This window comes from Colobus angolensis, unplaced genomic scaffold (genome assembly GCF_000951035.1).
Source record: "Colobus angolensis palliatus isolate OR3802 unplaced genomic scaffold, Cang.pa_1.0 Scaffold201, whole genome shotgun sequence".
Classification (NCBI taxonomy): Eukaryota; Metazoa; Chordata; class Mammalia; order Primates; family Cercopithecidae; genus Colobus; species Colobus angolensis.
In genome coordinates this window covers 5,438,628-5,456,838 of record NW_012115167.1, presented here as the reverse complement: position 1 = coordinate 5,456,838, position 18,211 = coordinate 5,438,628, and the positions used below count along the sequence as shown (strand labels likewise).

Below are 18,211 nucleotides of genomic sequence, written 5' to 3'. Positions count from 1 at the left end.
CGCCGGGCCCACAGCGGAGCCTGCGATTGAATGGAGCCGCTTTTGCCGCTGGGGGATGGAGGCGGGGAGGCGGCCGCGGGAGGGGAGCGCTTGCTGGGTCATTCGCGTGTGCGGGTGGCGGTGGAGGAAGGCGAGGAGCGTGATAGTGAAGCGGGGCCACGCGCGGGGTGGAAGGGCTTCCCCAGCCCCACGGGCTGGGGAGAAGTTGGGGTGATTTCAGGAACATCTCTGTAAATTATTAGGAGTGGAAGTTTCCAGAAATATTTAGTGCAGCAGCATTGAAACGTCCGCCTGCATCACGTGGCCCCCTCGGTGGAGAGCTTGGGATGGGGGAGGGAGGGGCTGCCGACTCCCTGTTCCTCCAGCAAGGAAACTCGAAAGCTCTCCGGTTTTTTGCAGAGTGGCATGTGAAGTAGGAAAGATGAATTTTTCAGGGGCCTGCACATGGGATTCCGTCTTGTAGTTCCTTTTCAGGGGTTTGAGTGTGATAAGTTGGTTAAACCATTTACTGCTGACCTCGTACAGTGGAGGATGCCCTGATTCTCCTTCATTCCGATGTCTGAGTTTGGGTTGGGTGGGAGGAAGTGTTGTAGTAGAGGAAGCATTCAGTACTGGCTCAGCCCGGACCTCCTCTGATCACGCCTAGGCCATGCTGCATAGAGAAAGGGGCGTTGAACTTAAGGCGCCTGGTCTAAATGCCTCCTCCGAGTATGGGCGGGGTGAGTGCGTGCTCCCGTGTGCTATAGTTAGAAGGGCTGCAAATCGGTTCGGGTGGGAAGCCAGGGGGGAGGGCGGGCCCTAGTGAGGTGTGTTTCTCCTGAATGAAGCAGGCGGTTGCCCACACACCTAAGGAGCAGTCGGTCTTTCGCCTTGTAGCGACTTGTTTTTTTTTCACCTAGTGTGAAGTTATTAAGCAACGGTTATGATTTCCTGGGTTTTGGATAGGAACTGGCATTGGGGGTCACTTGTAGAGTCACAACATTATCCATTAAGCTGGATAATCCCTAGTGTATATTATCCAGTGAGTGGATTTTAGGATTGAAGAGCCCAACGGGAATGAGCGTTCGTGGTTATACTTCTCCCTCTATGACTTGTTTGCTGTCTGATTGTATATCTTAAGTGTGGGACGCTGCTGTTAGTGGAAAGAATGTTTTGGAAGCGGCTTGATTTGGGGTACTAAATGTGCTTGGCATTGACCACAAAGCCGCCATTTCTGTACTATGTACAGTTCAAGAATAGGTAGGTCATTTCGAAGACAGCCGCTAGTTCTAAGGATGGCAAACTACTGTATTTAAATCCTTCTATTCTAAATCTCGTTTTTCACATCAGTCTAGTTCGGAGAATTCTATAAGGACAGTGTATTTGAAAGTGAAACTTGGAAGAGTCGTTTTCTTAATCCTTTCTTGTTTTGGCATTAAACTATTGTAGGAGTAAATAGGTGAAAAGTTTGTTCAATATTTAACCGAAATATTTGAAAACTTTTGATACGTAGATCTTGATGCTTTGTGGACATTGCTTTTAAGCCTCAAATAATTAAGATTGTTCTGATCTTTTAAATTTTATGGTAGTTGAAGGTGGAGAGTTTACACATTCATTTGTGGAATATATATTTCCTCTCAGTTTTTCGATCTTAAGGGTTTTTTTGTGGTGTGTAACAAGTATCTTGCTGTTTAAAAAAGTTTCATGCCTACTACAAAATATTTTGAAGTCTCATCAGTTTTGTCAATAATGGGCCAATTCTTGAACTCCTAATTTCTTGAGTTTCACATTATTTTTACATCATGTCAGTCATAGGTGACTCATTTTTTGGAGTTCTAATCTGTTGTAACAGACATTATATTTAAATAAGACATTTGCATTAACATTGAAATTGCTGCCATTATTGTTATGGACATTTTTAAGCTGTTATAAAATAGCCAGGAATTAACGCCTTTTTTCCCCCCTGCCAAGCTAGTTCGTCCAAGTACAATGTAAAGAAATTAGCTACTCATTTTCTGGTCCACGAAAGTTCCTAAAATGGGAAGAAGTGGAGATCTTACCTTGTTAGTTCTAAATACACTAAACCAGGGGTGCCATGGATGGCTTTCAGGATGTCCTGAATCCTCTATAATTGTATACAAAATCATGAGTTTTTAAAAACTGGGTTAGAGCTATTAGTTCCTCAGAGTCTCAGGCATCTTAGACCCCCAAATAGGTTAAGGACTACTGACTTAACCAGTTAGGTGTGAGTGGCATTGGCTTTGAAGAAAAGCAGAGGAAAGATATTTTTTATAATTCTGGGCAACAAAAAGGTGGATGTGTGCCAGCATCTTAGAGTAGAATCCTCTTAAAAGGATAGCATTGCATATGAACTAGTAGGTTTTAACCAGTATATATTTTGGTGAAGTAGCTCATTTTTCTCTTAGAATTCTTTTTTATTTGGGAATGGGCAGGTTTTTACAGCTTTTAACTTGCCAATGAATACCTGGAATTTAAACAATCTTGTTAGGCATATTGCCCGTAAAGTTTTTTTTCCTAGATTATATATTCAGTAAATATGTTTGTAGATGTAATTTCAATCCCCCAATTCATTGAGGGTTGAAACAATTTGAATGGTTTGAGTGTAGAAACTAAGTTATTTCTGTAGAGGCTAAGGGGATTTATACCAAGATATATTAGACTTGTGGTTCCTGCTAACCATTGCTGTAGACAATAGGAATTACTGTATATCCACATTTTGATTTTTAACGTCATTCTGTCTTTTTTTGTTTGTTTGTTTTTGAGATGGAGTCTCAATTCTGTTGCCCAGGCTGGAGTGGGGTGGCGCATCTTGGCTCACTGCAACCTCCGTCTCCTGGGTTCAAGCAGTTCTCCTGCCTCAGCCTCCCGAGTAGCTGGGATTACAGGCGCCTGCCTCCACGCCTGACTAATTTTTGTATTTTTAGTAGAGATGGGGTTTTGCCATTGTTGGCCAGGTTGGTCTGGAATTCTTGACCTCAAGTGATCCGCCCACCTCGGCCTCCCAAAGTGCTGGGATTGCAGGTGTGAGCCACTGCGCTCAGCCCATTCTGTCTTTATAGAATTATTTTTATAAAGTTAAGATAATGTGAAGTGAGCTTTTACTGAGTTATCCAGAAGACCCTAGTTGGGAAGAGAAGAAAAACACATTCACTTGAACTTAATCCTACTTGCTTAAGAAGTTTCAACATCAAGATAGTGAACTGTATCACGTTTTAGGACCATAAAATCCTAATAGTGGATGCATTTAAATAATAGGTTAGCATACTGTAAAAATGTTAGTAGAATAGGAAAGTCTTTGTGGTGTATAAACAAAACACTAGAAAAGTTGAATGGACCATAATAATTTATGTAATTATCAAATAGCTAAGTAATTTCAGCTTCTGTTACTTTTACTATCTCAGTTTTTTGTAATTAAAGTCTCTAAAGTATTCATTAAAATATTTGTAATAACATGGTTGAAGTAAAATAACTTGTAGGAAGTTTTTGATAATTCCAAAACTTCATAGGCAGCTTCAATGTTTTTTCTTTATTTTCAGTAATCTATGCCAGCAATTATGACAATGTTAGCAGACCATGCAGCTCGTCAGCTGCTCGATTTCAGCCAAAAACTGGATATCAACTTATTAGATAATGTGGTGAATTGCTTATACCATGGAGAAGGAGCCCAGGTAAAGTAGCCAACGAAAACTTTATAACATTTTGACAGTGTAACAGAGTTGTTGGGTTTAGAATAAAATTTTAAATTATCACCTTTAAAAAAGGTATTCCATAGTTTGCGGTAATTTGGATTTCTATATTAACCATAATGAGAATTAGTTTGGAGAAAAAAATTGCATAATATTTGATATGGTTACATTGGGTTGTTTTGGAATACTATTATACTTATTCTGTCCTTAAGAGCCGAATGTTATTAAATACTTTGTAGGTATTAAAGGTTCTCTGTACTTTTATATATACTTAATATGTTTGGAGCTAATATGATTCTTCTACTTTTAAAACATTTACAGAAGTACTTCACAGATATGTTTGTTTAATTAAAAACAGGAATACCAAGTATTTTTATGTTGAATTTTGTGCACTTTTCTAAGTGGTACTGTTAATGTAGGGAATTATCTTGAACATAAACCATGCTTTAATCAGTTTAAGTTTTTGGCTTTTTTGAACCCAACTAAAAGGTGAAACAGAAATAGTGTGTAAAATTTTAAATTGTATGTGTCACAATAAAAAAAAACTGGATTTTTTACTTGTGGGGCCAAACTTTTTTTTTTTTTGAGACAGAGTCTTGTTCTATGTCCCAGGCAGGAGTGCAGTGGCATGATCTCGGCTCACTGCAACCCCTGCCTCCTGGGTTCAAGTGATTGTCTTGCTTCAGCCTCCCTGGTAGCTGGGATTACAGACGCACACCACTGTGCCTGGCTAATTTTTGTATTTTTGGTAGAGACGGGGTTTCACCATGTTGGCCAGGCTGGTCTTGGTACTCCTGACCTCAGGTGATCCACCTGCCTCGGCCTCCCAAAGTGCTGGGATTACAGGCATGAGCCACCTTGAGCCAGCCCAAACATGTTTTTGAATGAGTAAAAAGTTCTGTAGTTGGGTCAGAAATCCTTTTTTTTTTTTTTTTTTGAGATGGAGTCTTGTACTGTCACCAGGCTTGAGTGCAGTGGCACAATCTTGGCTCACTACAACCTCCGCTTCCCAGATTCAAGCAATTCTCCTGCCTCAGCCTCCCGAGTAGCTGGGACTACCGGCGCACTACCACGCCCAGCTAATTTTTTGTATTTTGGTAGAGATGGGTTTCGTATTGACCAGGATGATCTCCGTCTCCTGACCTCGTGATCCGCCTGCCTTGCCCTCCCAAAGTGTGGATATTACAGGCATGAGCCACCACGCCTGTCCAGAAATCTTTTAAGGTAGTTTTGTTGCCAGAACAGTAGATTTCTGGTTAGATGAGTGTTCAGCTAGTAGATATGAGGTTACTTATATTGTCAAGATATTTGTATTTGCATAATTAAGAAACTGAGTGCCATTACACTTTTTGAAAACATGTAAGATGGATATAGTGCTATCTTTTATAGGTAGTCCAAAAAGCATCATGTATAAATGTTTCCATTCCCTTGTAAAATCTAACAATACTGCTTTCACTGTAGTGGAAACTTGAAAAAGGGCTGTGGAAGCTCTAAAAACAGAAAACATTACTGTGTAGTGATTGTGTAAGCTTGTTAGTCCGGGTTTATACTCTTAGGGCGTTTTGATCAGTACTTTATCTCCAAAAGCATTCTTGAAAAAATTATCCATCAGTATTTATTATCCCTGTCATTTAGTTGTTACTCATGCTGTACATTCAACATGAAGCTTTAAGCTTCATTTCTTCTAGCATGGATGCATAGAAAACAGCTGCTTTTGGAGGAAGCTATGAAAGTAAGGTTGGGTTCAATTTTGAATATAATGTTAGAAGCACAGGTCTGTAGCCATTGGGGAAAAAGGCATTTAATTTTTTCCGCATAGATTTAGCTATTAATACTATTTAATCTTTGCACTAAGCTAGTTCACTGCATCTAAAGGTATGATAAATAAACCAACAGAGCAGTGTTCTTCATGGCTTATAACAGAATTAGTGGTAATTTTTATAATTGGGAATATATTACAGTAATACTGCTTTTAATAATGTTTCATAGTATTAAGAAATTTAATGGTTTGTGTTAAAATTGAGTTCTTAATAAAAAGATTAAGAAAAGTGTTTCTAAATTTTTTTTTGTTTATAAGGACAATAGGTTAACTTTACCAAAGTAAAAGGATTTTGTCTGCAGTAGTTAATAGATCATGTGACAAAATCAGTTGCGTAAAAATAACTAGCAAACTTGTATTATAAATGAAGAAACAGATTTAGAGGTTAAAGCTGGTTAAGGAGTCCCTTTGGTCTCTAAAAGTCCTGTGTTGTTAGTTCAGTCTACTTTTTGTTTACCACCTCCTTGAGGGTCTTACTTCAAAGGAAAAGGAGTAGTAGCAGAGAGCTGCTGTGGTGGAAAACATGTTTTTAGTGTTAGATGTCTTAATTTGTTTCCTGGAAGCTCTCTCTAGTCATTGCTTAAGTCCCATGTACAAATGTGACCTGCCCTACAAGAGATTGGAGGGTTAGTAATGATGAGGTTTATAAAGCACCTATAACAGTGCTTGGTAGGTAGAAGGCACTCTGTTTAAAGGGTACATTTAGCAGTATAATGAAAATGATTTAGCATATGTGATACTCATTGCTTGAAATTTAAAAAAAAAAAATTTCTACTCATAAAATATCGTGCGCTAATAATGACAAGAAAAATTTATTATACTAATTAAGCTTCTAAAGTCAACTTGGAAGAAAGCTGTAGGTAGCCTTTTTTTTTAAAAAAAAAGGAATGTGTAACTTGGGGAGGGGAAGAAATTATTATTATTATTATTTTTTTTTTTTTTTTTTTGAGACGGAGTCTTGCTCTGTCGCCCGGGCTGGAGTGCAGTGGCTGGATCTCAGCTCACTGCAAGCTCCCCCTCCCGGGTTTACGCCATTCTCCTGCCTCAGCCTCCCAAGTAGCTGGGACTACAGGCGCCCGCCACCTCGCCCGGCTAGTTTTTTGTATTTTTTAGTAGAGACGAGGTTTCACCGTGTTAGCCAGGATGGTCTCGATCTCCTGACCTCGTGATCCGCCCGTCTCGGCCTCCCAAAGTGCTGGGATTACAGGCTTGAGCCACCGCGCCCGGCCGGGAAGAAATTATTTACAAGGGTGACTTTTAATCTGTAGACAACTTTTGCATACATGGTTAGTATAGTAGGCTATTTAGCACTGTTACATTAGGACTACTCTCTGTTATAAGTATTTTTCTATTTTTAGTCAAGTAGACACCTAGAAAAAAGATACAGGAAGAGTTGGATGTTGTCTCCAATATTGTGTTCTGTTAAAGATATTGAACTCTATTGCTTAGCAACTAAAATACTTTAACCATTCAGTTAGTAGCACAAGGGAGATGCTAGGTTTTCTTTCTCTTTAGTTTGCTTTTGTGTCTTTTTTTAAACCCCTGCTGGGGTTTTAAGTTTATAAAGAACATTATGTAAGAATGGTGGGATTAGAATACATTAGAATGCAAATACTAGAAGTAACGTCGGAGAGTAAAATTACAACTAACAGGAAAGAACATGATTTATGTAGAGATTGAAGTGAGTGGTGATAGTGTGGGAAGTTTCTGATTCTGTGTAGAATGCTTATCACTTCAAAGCATCTGACAAAACGGCAACATGACCAAGTAACTTTTACTGTGTGAGGATCTTTAATACAACTTTTCCTCTAGTTAGATAACGTTATCTAGCTAGATATTCTCAGGGAGAAGGTCAAAACACTGCTAAAATGTGCTTTGGCCCTAGATAATTCACATCATTATTCTTTCTGCCTTCTATAATTTCTCATATGACACATTATACCATCAGTCCTTTAATGAAATCAAATAAAAATGTGTATAATTGTATTTTAAAATACATTAACTCTTCTAACCACAGACTCACAATGGAAGCAGGCATCTGATCTTTTCAGGTGACCACAGTGGTTCTGGTGGGTTTCTGGATAGAGAACAACCATATAAGTTATTGAGTGTATAGCAGTGTGTTTTGCTGATTGATGTATGGGATAGTCATGAATGTGGTATTATGTTTACTCTACCTGAGGAAAAGATCGTGGTTAAAATAAAGCATCAACGCCAGCATAAGCATATGATTTCTCTCTCTCTTTCTTTTTTTTAATGAGACAGAATCTTACTCTGTAGCCCAGGCTGGAGTGCAGTGGTGTGATCTCAGCTCACCACAACCTCCGCCTTCCGGGTCCTAATTCAAGCAGTTCTCCTGCCTAGCCTCCCGAGTAACTGGGATTACAGGCACGCCCCACCATACCCAGCTAATTTTTGAATTTTTAGTAGAGATAGGGTTTCACCATGTTGGCCAGGCTGGTCTTGAACTCCTGACCTTGTGATCCTCCCACTTGGCCTCCCAAAGTGCTAGGATTATAGGCGTGAGCCATGGTGCCCTACCAAGCATACGATTTTTTTTAAAAAAGACTAGAATAAAAGCCAAGCTAAAGATTATAAGGTATCTTTGTTGGAAATGATTGTTCAGAGTGCTTCCTACCCTGTTTTTGATGCTTTGTTGTTTATAACCACATAATTAAACCCATGATAAAGTAAAGTATAAGAGAAAGGTAATTGACAGATTTTAAAGTCATCAAACCTTTTTCTTGCTCTGTCATACAGGCTGGAGCACAATGGCATGATCACAGTTCACTGCAGCCTTGACCTCCCAGGCTCAATCTTCCCACCTCAGCCTCCTGAGTAGCTGGGACCATAAGTGCATGTCCCACCACACCTGGCTCATTATTAATTTTTCTTTGTTTCCCAAGCTGATCTTGAACTCCTGGGATTACAGACATGAGCCACCACACCTGGCCCAAACTTTTTGCTTACAACTTTTAATAGAAATAGGTAATAGGAAGGATCTAATTGAGTTATAAAAAAAACTTTTAAAGATATAAAAGTGAAAAGGATTAAACCATTGCTTTTTTTGTCAGTAGAATTAAAAGCTGTTTGGTAAAAATACGTTAATGTTGTATGAAAAACTTACTGAAATGAAAAAACTATATAAAATGTTGACATGGCTGGATCTTAAAAACTGTAAAATGGAAAAACTAATTGCAGAAAAGTTTTTTTTTGGAGAGGGAGTCTCAGTCACCCAGGTTGTAGTGCACTGGGGCAATCTTGGCTCACTGCAACCTCCGCTCCCGGGTTGAAGCGATTCTCCTGCCTCAGCCTCCCGAGTAGCTGGGACTATAGGGCACGCCACCATGCCCAGCTAATTTTTGTATTTTTAGTAGAGATGGGGTTTCGCCATATTGGTCAGCCTGGTCTCGAACTCCTGACCTCATGATCCGCCCACCTCGGCCTCCCAAAGTGCAGGGAGCCACTGTGCCCAGCCTGAAAGATTTTTTGAGTATAAGCATAAAATTTGGTAGCCATACAACCCTATTCGTGAAATTTACACACATGCCATGAAAATGAGGACAGAAAAAGACAAACCAAGTTCATGAAAGCCATTACTTTTTAAAGAAGGAACAAAGGTGTACTCCCAGCACTTTGGGAGGCTGAGGCAGGCGGATCACGAGGTGAGGAGTTTGAGACCAGCCTGGCCAACAGGGTGAAACCCTATCTCTACTGAAAATACAAAAATTAGCCAGGCGTGGTGGCACGTGCCTGTAGTCCCAGCTACTCGAGAGGCTGAGGCAGGAGAATTGAACCCCGGAGGTGGAGGTTGCAGTGAGTCGAGATCCTGCCATTGCACTCCAGCCTCGGTGACAGAGTGAGACTCTAACTAAAAAAAAAAGAGAGAGAGAGAGAGAAGAAGGAACAAAGGAAGGAAATGGCAGGAGGGAAAGGCACAAAGATGACTTTCATAAACTTTAGTTATTTTATGTTCAAAGAAAAACTGATACAAGCACAAGGTGATGGCTACACAGATGAGTATTTCTGGGTTTGTATGTTAAAAATATGAAAATAAAAACAGAAGTAGTTTCCAAAACAAATATTTTATATATGAAATTGGTGAAATTTCAAAATGGAGAAAGGATGGTTACAATAAATTTTAAGAGCCCTTTTTAAAGAGGTCAAAGGGTATGTAAGTATTTGGGATTTGTGGTCTTACTTAGACCTAGTTTTCAGTAGTCTTTCCATGAAATGTATTTTTGTAGTTAGAGAGCTCTTGGTAACTCTTGTAAAGTGGAGTGTCCTGCTACATTACATAACTTATCTAAGTAGATGTGATTTTTTTTGTTTTTCTAGAGGCAGAGTCTCTGCTCTGTCAACAGGCTGAAGTGCAGTGGCACCATCATAGCTCAGTGCAGCCTTGATTTCCAGGGCTCAAGTGATCCTCCCACCTCAGCCTCCTGCGTAGCTAGGACTACAGGTGCAAGCCACCATGCGCAGCTTTTTTTTTTTTATTTTTGGAGAGTCATGGCCTCGTTACATTGCCTGTCACCAAGGCTGGCCAGCTGGTCTTGAACTTCTGACCTCTAGTGATCCTCCTGCCTCAGTCTCCCAAAGTATTGAGATTACAGGCAGGAACCACTGCAGCTGGCCTAGATAAGAATTTTATGTTGTTTTTGGTTGATTTAAATGCTGATAACTCATTTGCTTCAGAATAGATCTTTGGCTGAAATCCAGTGCAGTTTTGAGACTAAAAAATAAACCAAATTTACTCCCAAAAATGTTACTCTGTTTCAAAAAAGTAAAATATTTGCACCTTTAAAGATAAGGAGTTGGCTGGGCATAGTGGCTCACTCCTGTAATCGCAGCACTTTGGGAGGCCGAGGCAGGGAGATCACCTGAGGTCAGGAGTTCAAGACCAGCCTGGCCAACATGGTGAAACCCCAGCTCTACTAAAAATACAAAAATTAGCCGGCTGTGGCGGCACCCGCCTGTAATCCTAGCTACTCGGGAGGCTGAGGCAGGAGAATCACTTGAACCCAGGAGGCAGAGGTTGCAGTGAGCTGAGATCGCATCACTGCAGTCCAGCCTGGGCAATAGAGCAAGACTGTCTCAAAAAAGAAGAAAAAAGATTAGGAGTCATATTTAAATAATTTTTTCTATTTCTGTAAAGTCTGATTTTTGAATATTTCTGAACATTGATGATAGAATCTCTGTCCAATTAGAATTTGTGCCTTGCTCAGTAGTTTTCATTTTAATGAATGATTCAAAAGAACACGTTAGCTTAATTTTTTTTTTTATAATATTTTAGCAAAGAATGGCTCAAGAAGTACTGACACATTTAAAGGAGCATCCTGATGCTTGGACCAGAGTCGACACAATTTTGGAATTTTCTCAGAATATGAATACGAAAGTAAGCAAGTGGTGGTTTTAAAATCTGTTATTTCTTTTCTTCCAGTCATAAACTTTGAGGAAGGTATCTCATTTTTAGTATTAGCATTTGTTATCTCAAATCATTTTATATTGTTAATTTGTTTCAAAATTTAGTCTTAAGCATATAATTAATTCTTGCAAATAGTCCTAAGAATTATGAATGAAGTTTTGTAATGGGACTAGTATGCAAGGTGGCTTTTTTGGTTGTCTGATTTTGTTTTTTTCTTTTTAGAATATGTATACAGGTCTAAGTAGCATAAATTCTGAATGTTATTCAGAGATGAAACATAACATTAAGGAATTATTTTGGGCAAGTAATCAATATAATACAGGCCAGGCACCTCTGACACCAAGTTGTGTGGACAGCTTAAAACCCTACTCCATGGCATTGGGCTTCTAATGGGACAGCACTCAGTTTTTATTTACAATGGAAAATGTTATAATTCGGGTCCTTTTTTAAGTTTGAACAGAAGGGTTGATCAAAATGTGTTTTGTCTGTTTTAGGCTTGATGATTCACGCTTCTCTTTAAACTGCCTTAAAGTAATAAAATACTATGGCATTCTGTTTAATACACGAAAGGTTTCCACTTGATATACATTGTGTTAAAACAGAAGATAGCCATATTCACATCTGTTTCTGAAACCAGACTTTGTTAATTAACAGTTTTAAAATATTAATTAGTTTTGACAACTTGTAAATTTTAGGTCAAAAATACAGTCCAGAACTTCCTCAAAGTGCTAACCTTAAGTAACATAACAGTGTTTGCCTGTTTGCTTGCCTGGTAAATTTTGCTTTTTATACTGACAGACATTACTAATGTTTAAGTTGATTTATCAACAGTATTTTTAAAAACTCAAATTTGTCTTGTGAAAAATGAGATGATTAGAGGAACAGAAAGAAAGCAACAGGTAAAGAATTCTTCAATTTACATAAATTACAAATGATTTGGTGCTAAATTTATGCACTATGACATTTGGCTTTTATGCAATCATTTTTTTTTCTTTAAAGATGTTAACACTACCTGATATTAATCATAATGTTCCATTATGTTGATTGCTTGTAATAGGAAGAAAAGGGGTGTCTTCCTGTGCAACTGACACAGCTAGGCTTTGACGGCAGGCCTCCACAAGGTCTACCCTTTTGATTCCCTTTAACTGAATTCTGTTCATCAATTGTTTTTGTTTCATGGGCGGTGGGAGGGGAAAGGGGAATTCAATGCATAAAATAAGTATTTCTAAGGGCTCAGTAGAAATTTCTACCATAGGGATCATTTCATGCATTTATCTTTTCATTTAGTCTTTGCTGTTATCTGTCCCTCATCTTCATAACTCAGCAGTGGATTTCTCAAGTTCTGAGATGTAATGCAAAAGTATAATTCTTTAGAATGTTTGGATCGTAGGGATTTATCATTTGCTTTCAGATTTGACTGTCACTTCAGATTTTGAGCAAAAATACTAAAAAACAAAAAAAATTCTTTGAAGAGACATGACCTCTGTTGGCTAGGCTGGAGTGTAGTCGTGTGATTATAGCTCACCGTAACCTCAAACTCCTGGGCTTAAGTGACATTCTGCCTAGCTTTCTGAGTAGCTAGGGCTACAGGTGCGTGCCACCATGCCTCGCTAACTTACCAATTTTTTTATAGAGGCGGGGTCTCCCTGTGTTGCTCAGGCTGATCTTAAGCTCCTGGCCCTCCCACCTTGGCCTCCCCAGAGTGTTGGGATTACAGACGAGGGCCACTTTGCCTGGCGCCAAATAACATTTTTTCAAAGGAATGTAAGTTTTCTTTGTTTCAGTTTCATAGGCCAAGTCTTTATGTCTGGGAGAGATTGGATTTTAGGATATTATGGTAACAGATGTATTCCTCTGACCTAACCTGGGCAAAGCTTTTATTGGGCTCCCTGCTTCAACTTGGCAGAAAGATGAAATATGAATTGTATCTTCATCAAGCTTATGCTACCTTTATACAGTTGTAGAAAATAACTACAGGTTAGTAAATAGTAACTTTAGGTGACAGTGTCTTTCCAATAAATATGTAAACAAAAAGTTTGGTTAAATAAGATGAAGTCGGCCGGGCGCGGTGGCTCAAGCCTGTAATCCCAGCACTTTGGGAGGCCAAGACGGGCAGATCATGAGGTCAGGAGATCGAGACTATCCTGGCTAATACGGTGAAACCCCGTCTCTACTAAAAAATACAAAAAACTAGCCGGGCGAGGTGGCGGGTGCCTGTAGTCCCAGCTACTTGGGAGGCTGAGGCAGGAGAATGGCGTAAACCCGGGGGGCGGAGCTTGCAGTGAGATGAGATCCAGCCACTGCCCTCCAGCTTGGGCGACAGAGCGAGACTCCGTCTCAAAAAAAAAAAAATAAGATGAAGTTATCTTTAAGATTTTTATTTCTAACTATATGGTGGGTTTTGTTTCTTAGTGTTTTAAAGGCTTTTTAATTGATTTTTGGCAAGAGGATACGTTGTAAGCAGTGCGTTACTTTGACTTATTGAGTCTTGACAATCTGATTTTGTGCCTATAAAATTGTTTAGGGTAGTATGTTTTTAAAAGCTAATTAAGAACTTCAGGCATTTGGAAAATTCTCTTTTTTTGCTTATTTACATATTTCTCAGACCTAGACATAATAAATAGATGTGTTTTTAAAAATGAACAGGTTAGAAAAATCACTATTTACTGCTGATTATGAAACATTGTAATAGCATCAAATTTGTAATTTTAGAATTTTGCTTTGGCCTTGTTTTGATTTTGAAAGTTTTTAAGGAATGTTCTGCAAATGTAGTACTTTAGTTGAAATGGCAAAATTTTCCTGAAAAGTATGAAATGTTAAAATGAAAGAAAACAGCAAAAACATTCACTGTTTGAGCACAATGTAGTTTGGGACAGTCTATATTGTGCTTTGGATAAAATGAGCATTCACATGATCCCTTTGGTTGAAATACTAATGCTCCTATTTTATTGTGTAATGACTAACCATTTTAAAGATGAACTCTTATTCTCAGCCAAAACTTGCAATCTGAGGTTATATGTCTATATATGAATGAGTTTACCTTTCAGGTATTATAGCTGATTCTTCCCTAATTCTCTCAGTTGAAATGTACCACAACAGTTTTGTCCCTTTTCTTCCTCCTGCCTATCCACACTAATTGGTCATAGTAATTCAGGTAGTAACTCCTGGAGCTTTATAAATTATTATAAATGTTGTTGACTATTTAGAGTGAGTAATCAGCAGGAGGGACAAAATGGCTTGAAAGTGGTATCTCTGTTTTTTAATTTTTTATACTTCTAGTTATAACTTTCAGTATTTAGGAAGAAATACCTGAAAGGTAGATACAGATTGCAACATGCATTTGTGATTATTTTGACTGTGCACAAAAGTTTATCTTTAAATTAGTAGAAATAGCAACTATAAGGGTGGGGTTAAAATATAAAATAAACCCATGGGTTGTCTTGCTGCTCCTTAAGTAACACACCAGTGATGCTTGTAAACACTTTTTATAGAAAGTATTTGTGACAATACTTTAATATTTGGCCAAAAGCTTATAACTCCTAGAGGATGGTAGGAAGCTTGATAGCATCCAAACTACTAAATTCTTAGGAGCCTGTTCGTGTTAAAGTACGTGAGCCTATGAGCAGTCATTTATGCTGTGAATTCGTATCTGGCTGCTACTTTTCCTTCGACAGTTAAGCCTATTTGGCTGCTAAAGGGCTTTTTATTTGGTTCTTCCTCCTGGTGTGAGCATGTATAAACAGCAGGACGTTATATAGAGTAGTAAACAATAAAATGAGGAAAATGCATGAAAACTCAGTATATGGGTGAATAGATACTTGTTTAATATATGTAATTAAACTTGGTAGCATAATGTTTTTGAAACTTTAGATGTAAATGTGTGAATGTCTGTCCATTTGTGAATCCTGAGAGTTGCCAGTCCTATATAGCAATATATTCACATGCTTCTATTCTCCAATTTTCAGTATTATGGACTACAAATTTTGGAAAATGTGATAAAAACAAGGTGGAAGATTCTTCCAAGGAACCAGTGTGAAGGTAGGAAAACATATTAAAGAATTATAAATTGAGAATTTTGTTATTCCTGGCATTTTTATTATAGTTGTTTGAGGGGGCATATAATGAATATTTAGTATATTTTGCTCTAATGGAGCTTATTGCTTTTATCATGAAGCAAAGCAGGTTCTGTTTGTGTTGGTGGGTACAGGAAGGCCACTTATAGGTTATCTTTTGGGAGAAAGAGGAGACTGGACTGTTAAATTCTTGACTATAAATATTCTAGTTAAAAATATGGACTATGGCACAATGGCTCACGCCTGTAATCCCAGCACTTCAGGAGGCTGAGGTAAGTGGATTGCTTGAGCCCAGGAGTTCCAGACCAGCCTAGGCAGCATAACGAGACCTCGTCTGGACAAAAATGTAAAAAATTTTCTGGGTATGGTGGTGCGCATGCCTGTGGTCCCAGGTATGTGGGAGCGTTGCTTGAGCTCAAAAGGTCGAGACTGCAGTGAGCTGCAGTGGGCCATGATCCTGCCACTGCACTCCAGCCTGGATGACAAGAGTAAGACCCTGTCTCCAAAAAAAACAAACATAGAAATAAAATATGGGCCCGGCACAGTGGCTGAAGCCTGTAATCCCAGGACTTTGTGAGGCTGAGGTGGGAGGGTCATTTAAGACCAGAAGTTTGAGACCATCCTGGGTAACATAGCGAGACCCTGTGTTTATGAAAAATTTAAAAATTAGCCAGGTGTTGTGGTGCAGGTGGTGGGGAACAGGGATATCAGTGGGGTGAGGTAGGAGGATCCCTTGAGCCAGGAGAGGTTGAGACTGCAGTGAGCCATCATTGTGCCACTGTACTCTAGCCTGGGCAACGAGCAAAATTCCGTCTCAAAAATAAATAAATATATATATATGGTTAACCCAGGGATGGAAAAGCCAAGTACTAAAAATCACAAAGCTGTTTTACCTTTTGTGGTTCTGGGGATGCCTTGTTAGAGGTTGGCTTGTGAAAGGAAGAAAGATCAGAAAATGAAGGTGTAGTGATACCTGTTAATTAATTTAACTTTTCTGTCTGTGGTACCTTGAGGAATGTAGTAATATTTTGAGAAACTTGAGGCAAGGTTAGTTTCTTAGGATTCTTTGGTATAGCTAATTTCAGTTACGATACACTGCCTTTTTACCTACTCTATTTCTTTGTTTATCTCTGAAAAATAGAAATTTTTTCTTGACTTTATTATGGGGCACATGATACTTCTAGTGGTATTTTCATTTAAAATACGTCTCATTTCTTTGATTACTTGTCTGTAAGTATTTCCGTCACCTGTATTCTCTTATCATCATTATGGTAGAATAGTGACGTGGATTTACTTATTTAATCTGACTTAAACCTTGACAAAGTTTGAGCACATTTAGAGTTGAATATGATGAAATTTTAATGCCAGTATCTTTTTTTAAGAATATTAAGGATAATCAATGGCAATATCTTTAATACATCATAAATCATAGATTAAGAGTGATAGTGCAGGAGCAAATAGTGTGCCCTAAAAGAGGTTCTCATTTTTTTAAATGTTTAATTATGGTTTGAAACTTTTAGATCATGTTCTGTGATGGACTGAGAAATTAATAAGCACAATTTGACTATGTGGTCCAAGTAAGTCCTAAATACTTTATCTCTATTCTTCAGGGATCTTTAGTGTAGTCATTCTTTGTTTCTTTACTACTATTTATTGTTTTACTCATGTGTTACGAGCCCCAGATTTAATTTCGGCCATGGTCTGCCATACCACCAAAAAGTGTTCTTCTTCTGTTCCATTTTACTGCTGTATAATTTTAAATCCTCATTTTGTTCTTAAATCTCCGTCTCTGTTTTTTATCACATTTGATTGTTCTGGAAGATTTTTTCCAGGTTTGAAATATATATGATTATACTAGTTTATCAACATCATAGTTACATTTGTTATAGAAAAAAGTAATTTAAAAAATTTTTCTTTCTTTCTTTCTTTTTTGTTGAGACAGGTTCTAAGTCTATTCCCCAGGCTGGAGTACATTGGCACCATCTCTGCAGCTTCAAATAGCTGGGGTTAAGCAATCCTCCCACCTCAGCTTCCCAAGTAGCTGGGAACACAGGCATGCCCTACTAAATTTTTTTTTTTTTTCCAATGTTTTGTAGGGATAGGGTCTCGCTGTGTTGCCCATGCTGCTGGCTGATAGGCTTGAGCAATCCTCCCACCTTGGCCTGCCAGAGTGCTGGGATTGTAAGCATGAGCCACCCACACCTAGTCAACATGATTAGCTTTTTAATTTTAACTGGGAGGCTTCTGTAACCTGAAGATTTATTTCACAAAATACACTATAACTTCTGAACATTAATTTTCCTTCATCTTTAAGTACCTTTGGTATTGGAAATTAAATAAATTAGTTTTAAAATATTTTATTTCCTTTGTCCGTAAGTGTCCTGTGTTCTAAAGGTATTATTCTTCTTGCTTGTTAGCTATAGCTATACCCTTTGTCCAACTACCATAGCATATGTATTTGTTTACCTGGGGTACATATTGTGCATTTCCTTTGTACCAATGACTACTAAATATTAAGGTTATAAAAATACTTGTACATCAAAGTGCTGTATGTCATAGTTACAATTAGGAAAGACAAAACACATATAAAAGAGGAATCATAAATCAGTAAATTAGGTGTATATAATGAGTGCTTCACAAGCTAAAGGAACAGAATGATGTCTAAGTCCGGCCTTTTAAGCCAAGTTTCGTTCACATGATGGGAAAGAAGTGCCTGGTGTATTTTAAAGGAAGGAAAGGTTTCACTGCATAAGAGTACGCCAAAACTAGATTCCTGCGTTTTTTTGTTTGTTTGTTTGTTTGTTTTTCCGATCTAGAATTTCTTGTATCTGCTTTTAGGTTCTTTTCCACAGCATATGTTAATTTTTTAAAATTTATTTGTTTTTTTAATTTTTGAGACGGAGTCTCACTCTGTCGCCCAGGCTAGAGTGCAGTGGCCTGATCTCGGCTCACTGCAAGCTCCGCCTCCCGGGTTCACGCCATTCTCCTGCCTCCTGAGTAGCTGGGGCTATAGGCACCCACCATCACACCCGGCTAATTGTTTTTTGTTTTTTGTTTTTTTTTAAGTAGTAGTAGAGATGGGGTTTCACCATGTTAGCCAGGGTGATCTCGATCTCCTGACCTTGTGATCCTCCCACTTGGCCTCCCAAAGTGCTAGGATTATAGGCGTGAGCCATGGTGCCCTACCAAGCATACGATTTTTTTTTAA

At 38.5% G+C, this 18,211-nt stretch overlaps 1 protein-coding gene across 1 annotated transcript in view; it reads left to right on the top strand.

Moving 5' to 3' along the window:
* The window catches only part of XPO1 (exportin 1), a 64,047-nt gene that overhangs the window by 991 nt on the left and 44,845 nt on the right, over positions 1 to 18,211 (top strand). Inside the window, exons 2-4 of the mRNA XM_011941837.1 lie at positions 3,537 to 3,668; positions 10,799 to 10,900; positions 14,896 to 14,968. Of these exons, the coding sequence (XP_011797227.1) occupies positions 3,543 to 3,668; positions 10,799 to 10,900; positions 14,896 to 14,968 (301 nt within the window). The 5' untranslated portion in view covers positions 3,537 to 3,542. The remainder of the gene's footprint in view (positions 1 to 3,536; positions 3,669 to 10,798; positions 10,901 to 14,895; positions 14,969 to 18,211) is intronic.